General features: G+C 44.9%; 1 protein-coding gene across 4 annotated transcripts in view; it reads left to right on the top strand.

Moving 5' to 3' along the window:
• Positions 1-1,364: 1,364 nt before the first annotated feature.
• CDHR5 (cadherin related family member 5) overlaps positions 1,365-6,000 on the top strand; it is a 41,928-nt gene continuing 37,292 nt past the window's right edge. For all 4 annotated transcript variants that reach the window (XM_069965598.1, XM_069965597.1, XM_069965596.1 and 1 more), the window contains exon 1: positions 1,365-1,524. In XM_069965598.1, coding sequence (XP_069821699.1) covers positions 1,464-1,524 — 61 coding nt within the window. In that variant the 5' untranslated portion in view covers positions 1,365-1,463. The remainder of the gene's footprint in view (positions 1,525-6,000) is intronic.

Below are 6,000 nucleotides of genomic sequence, written 5' to 3'. Positions count from 1 at the left end.
GGATGATCTGTTTGTGTACTGTATGTCTCTTACCAGGATTAAAATGGTTTTAAGCATAGTGTATTATAGAAATTGTAAAATAAAATCTTATAGCCCACTTTCATACATGTATGTTTCTTGGATTTCCCTGTCAATCATGTTTCCTGAGGCGTAATCACCGGGTAACAACAGTTCTAACTAGTAACGGCCATTGCAGCAATATAATGGAGAAGTATTGTTAATGGATTCTACTGCCTAAAAAACATGACAGGTTCCCTTTAAGTGCTAAAGATTCTGCAGATTTTCTTCCAATCTCTCTCAGTATATCATTTGATCCTTCAGTGTATCTTTTGCTGGCTCTATTCCTCCTTCTCTTCCCGATACCATTGTGGTTCCTCAGGGATTATTTCTAGCTCTCTTCCTCTTTTCTCTTACACTACTTCCAGTGTCATCTGTCAGCTGATGATGCCCAGTAGGGGCGTAACTAGAAATGGCTGGGCCCCATAGCAACACCCACTGTTGGACGCCCACAACCAGGGGCGGATTAACTTTACCATAGGCCCCGGGCTGTTCACCAAGTCTGGGTCCCCCCCCCCAACCCACTGTAACTATGACAGTACTAGCGTAGTGTTCATAGTACAGAGTAGATAATGATATGATGCTCTGAATTGTGCAAATCATGGCAGAACTGTAGCCAGGAGACATTACACCACTATATCTTTTTTGGGTGGCCAAGGGCCCCCAGGAGCTCAGGCCCCCGGGCTAGCGCCTGAAACTGCCCACAACGGACATTATTTTGAAATAACAGTTATTATTTGCCAATAAATGACGGCCATCCACTCAATTTTAATTGCAATTTGCGTGAACATAGCCTTCCTCTGTTTTCAATCCAAATATACTGACCAAAATACTGAAGCTGCTTCTTCTGAAGGGGTGGGGGGGCTGCAAAACAGCCTTTGAGTACATTTAAATGACAGTTACACACTGCCAGTGTATGCCTGGAGAGAAAGAGTACTTCCTTAACCCTCTCCCGCCGCTCCACAGTTAATTAAAGGGGTACTCTGACCCGGGGGTATTTTTGAGCTATGGCCCATAAGAGATCCCATAAGCTGATGTCCAAACACGACCTGGGCATTGAGACATCTATGACCCGAGGTCGTGAAAGGGTTAAAAACCACTTTGAAAACTGTTACAGATGACTTTAGGAGAGAATCCCTTTTTTTGAGCACTTCCTTTTTCTTAGTTACGCATCCTTTTCTGTAGTTAGAGATATTCCTGAGGATTGTGCCATGAATGTGCAATGAGATATATTCTTATCGGCCCAGCCATAAATAAGTGAACGAATAACATGGAAGGAATCAAAGGTTAATGATGAACAACAAGCTCAGTGCTCAGTCTGCGCTCAGTCTTTTCCATGAACTGTCTAATTCCCTAACCTACCCAGGCAGGGACGTCTCTAGAAGATCTGGACTGTCCTGTCTACAATGGGGCCCCTATTGGCCCTGTGTATTCTCTTCTTGATCCCAGTGGGATGTATGTCACAAGGTAATGTCTATGACTTCTGTTGTTTAAAAGGTTTTGTCTTGGGAAACACGTTATACTGTATGTCTGTCTGGTGATTCCATCATGTAGGACTGGACATGATTGTACTTGTTTAGCTTTTTCTCATACGTTGTATGTTGTAATACTCACAACATTCTATGTCTATATAACATATACCTGAGTACAGGTGATGGAGCAGAGATGACATGACATGCTGGAACAGAGTTACATATGTAGTGTAATAGTTGTTTGATTTTCTTTTTACAGTTTAACTCTCTACTTCATAGTAACCCCAATATGAAACATAGTTTACATACTCTAAATATTCTACACCCGATATACTCTCAGTTATTGGAGGCATGGGTGTAGCTACTGGAATAGCCGGCATTGTAGCTTATATGGGGCCTAGGAACTACGGGGATCCATTTTACTTACATGATGGTTTTAGAAGGAGGTGCGTCACTTAAATGATGGCTATAGAAGGGAGTGCGTCACTGTGGCCCTTGGCATTATTCCTTCTCTGTTGCAAGTTTATGTATCTTTCATGTACTGTCACATTAATGTATTGTCCATGTGGGTGTTATACAAGCATGTATCATGTGTTTTTGTCCCTCAATATCATGGTGGCCATTATTTCTATAATAAAAATAATAATAATAATAATAATAATATTTATTTGTTTAGCGACAACAGATTCTTCCGTGTTTATTTCTATACTGTGATATCACTGTATTTAACAGCACCAAGATATATAGTCCAATTGTGCCTTGTTCTTTAATAGTTGATGCATGCAGGAGGGTCCACAATCCCACTGTGGTCACAGGAACCACTTAGAAAAGAATACTCTCACAGCATCCGCAATATAAGCAATGTCCAAGCTTCATTTACACCAGCTGGTATAGAAAATGCAACATTTCGACCCACAGGGGTCTTTATGCTTGATAGACACTTGTGGGTCGAAATGTTGCATTTTCTGTACCAGCTGGTGTAAATAAAGCTTGGACATTGCTTATATTCCGGATGCTGTGGGAGTATTCCATCACTGTATAATTATCCCACTTTCCTTTACAACGCTGTGTGTGTTTTTCATGGACTCTGACATCACTGTGTGCATTATTCTTGAACTCTGACATCACTGTGTGCATTATTCTTGGACTCTGACATCACTGTGTGCATTATTCATGTACTCTGACATCACTGTGCATGATATCTCACAGATGTGACACCCACTGTGCAATTTTCCTATAGTGTGATATTAGTGTGAGAGTTATCCCTGTACTGTAACAACACTGTGAGCATCATTTATGTATTGTGACATCATTGTGAGCATTATCGAAACCAATATGATCAACTTTCCATATTCTGAACTTCCTTGGGACCTACCGGATATATTTTACACCCCTTGCTTAAGACAAAAAATATTCCCTTTTTAGATGTATGGTCTGGTTTACATTAGAACAGAATACTGTTGATAGAATTAATAATAGCTGTGTTGTTAGGGTTGTATTGTTTGTCAAGGTTTTAACGCACCTCTGCCCTGCTTAGAGTATGTGCCTATTGGCTGCTTTATGGTAATTTGTTTTGACTCCTGTGCCATAATGAAAAGCCAGGAGATCACATTCTCCTTTGTATAATCACTCTTTTCATACATATTATGGAGACATATCATCTACAATACAATTGATGTAGTCAGAGAAGTTATGGACACAGTGTCGGACTAGGGTACTTGGGGCCCACCAGAGGAAATGATCCTTGGGGCCACTTATATAGAACCAGTGAGACATGACATGCTGACCCAGTCCTTTCCTGGATTCATCTGTATCTGTAAAAAATCCCTTGTAAATAACATTTTCAGTTGAACTAAAACTCTCAGAACAACCTCCATTTAAAAAGCTCTCAGGGTATGCTGGGAGTTGTAGTTTCTGAGAGGACAACCCTATAATAAATCACTGTGTGCAGAGGCTCCCGGTGGCTGCAATCTGTGGGTGACAACCATCGGCCCTGAAGGTCCAGCAACACATCTGTCTACAGCGGAAGTTATCAGAGTACTACTGTACTACTGTACTACAACTCCCAGCATATCCTGAGGACTGTTAGTACATGCTAGGAGTTGTAGTGCCTGAAGCTGTTGTAGTTGGGTCCTAGGTGCATTATACACTGGATGCTTTGTGGGAGATCAGAATACATAGATCTGTGGGGGCTCAGTGTAGGGAAGTCACCATACTGTCACACTGTTACCATATTATCACAATACCGTCACACTGTTACCATATTATCACCATACTGTCACACTGTTACCATATTATCACCATACCGTCACACTGTTACCATATTATCACCATACTGTCACACTGTTACCATATTACCACCATACTGTCACACTGTTACCATATTATCACCATACCGTCACACTGTTACCATTTTATCACCATACTGTCACACTGTTACCATATTATCACAATACCGTCACACTGTTACCATATTATCACCATACTGTCACACTGTTACCATATTATCACCATACCGTCACACTGTTACCATATTATCACCATACTGTCACACTGTTACCATATTACCACCATACTGTCACACTGTTAGTAACTAGAGATGAGCCAACCTTTAGCATGCTCGAGTCGATCTGAACCCGAACTTTCGGCATTTGATTAGCGGTGGCTGGTGAACTTGGATAAAGCCCTAAGGCTATGTGGAAAACATGGATATAGTCATTGGCTGTATCCATGTTTTCCAGACAACCTTAGAGCTTTATCCAAGTTCATCAGCCCCCGCTAATTAAATGCTGAACGTTCGGGTTCGGATCGTCTCGAACCCGATTCGCTCATCTCTATTAGTAACCAAATCCAGACAACCAAGAACAATATTACCAATATATATATATATATATATAAGAAAAAAATATTATCACCTCACCGTGACCAACCTACAATACCACGACATAGTGAATAAGGGGTCATTCACACATCTGTAGAATTCTGAAGACTGAACCCCCATCATTTAGGATGTCGGGAGCTCCTAGGCAGTTTAAAAGTTCACTCTAGTGTAATGTAGTACCCACGGGGCTGTGTCAGTACACTAGTGCAAACCATACACTGACGCATTTATACACCAATGGTACACAGGCTCTGCACACTATAGAAATGATTACAATGCAGTTACTAATGACTCACAGGTGGCGTCTTCTCTGACTGCAGTCACTCGCTTTTCACTTTCTTCTCCATATGGCACGGCCATCATGAAGACTTCTCTGGACACAACTTGTCTGCAGGGGGGACAGCTGGGGGTGACTGGGGCAGGAGGGCAGCTGGGGGTTACAGGGGCGGGGGGGGAGCAGCTGGGGGTCACAGAGGGAGCAGCTGTGGGTGGCAGGGGGAGCAGCTGGGGGTCACAGGGGCAGCAACTGGGGGGGACAGGGGGCAGGGGGAGCAGCTGGGAATCACAGGGGGCAGGGGGAGCAGCTGGGGTCACAGGGGGCAGGGGGAGCAGCCGGGCATCACAGGGAGCAAGGGGAGCAGCTGGGCATCAGAGGGGGCAGGGGGAGCAGCCGGGGATCATAGGGGGCAGGGGGAGCAGCCAGGCATCAGAGAGGGCAGGGGAAGCAGCTGGGGGTCACAGGGGGCAGGGGGGGCAGCTGGGGGTCACAGGGGGTAGGGGGAGCAGCTGGGGGTAACAGGGGGCAGGGGGAGCAGCCGGGCGTCACAGGGGGCAGGGGGAGCAGCCGGGCATTACAGGGGGCAGGGGAGCACCTGGGGGTGGCAGGAACCGCAGTGATCCCTGTATCGGCTTACATCCCTGGAGGGTAAGAAGGCCGCAGGGCAGGCTGCAGGACCATGTGACTGAGCGCTGTTATCCGACGTCCCTCATGAGTGACCTCGGCACATCACTGCATAATACTGCCTCTGGCCACAAGAATGATTTACACAGGAGCCAACTGCTTCTGTTCCTGGCTGGGTCAATCACAGTGCTGCTTTGGAGGAACTGTATGCGCTCATAGGTAGCGCGAGTGCATACAGTTTCAAACAGCGATGCTGGTCCTGGAGGGAGTGCCCTAACACTGACGCTGTCATCTGACTGGGTAAGTGAGGGCCCAGTCAGATGAAAGCGCACTCATAAAGCGGCAGCACTACATCACTGTTTGGGGGCCCTGCCACTCCACAGTCAGTGTGCTGCGTGCATGGGGGGCCAGGGCCTACTGACACAGGCCCAGTCCGACATTGTATGGACATTAGATTTCATGTGAGAGAACATTGATCCAGGGATTATTCTGATTGCCATTGGAGCCGGGAAGGAAGTTTTCTTCCTGTGATAAATAAAGTAGGGCTTCTATTGGTTGAACTTGATGAACTCTTGTCTTTTCTCAGTCTTATTAACAATGTTACTATGTTACTAGTTGAGATTTGAGACTGAGAGTTTGTATATAGGGGGCTTTGATTTTTTCCTTCACATGTAGTTCCCTTCTGCTTT

This window comes from Dendropsophus ebraccatus, chromosome 4 (assembly GCF_027789765.1).
Source record: "Dendropsophus ebraccatus isolate aDenEbr1 chromosome 4, aDenEbr1.pat, whole genome shotgun sequence".
Taxonomy (NCBI): domain Eukaryota; kingdom Metazoa; phylum Chordata; class Amphibia; order Anura; family Hylidae; genus Dendropsophus; species Dendropsophus ebraccatus.
The sequence above is the reverse complement of the archived record's forward strand: the minus strand, read 5'-3'. Positions and strand labels throughout refer to the sequence as shown.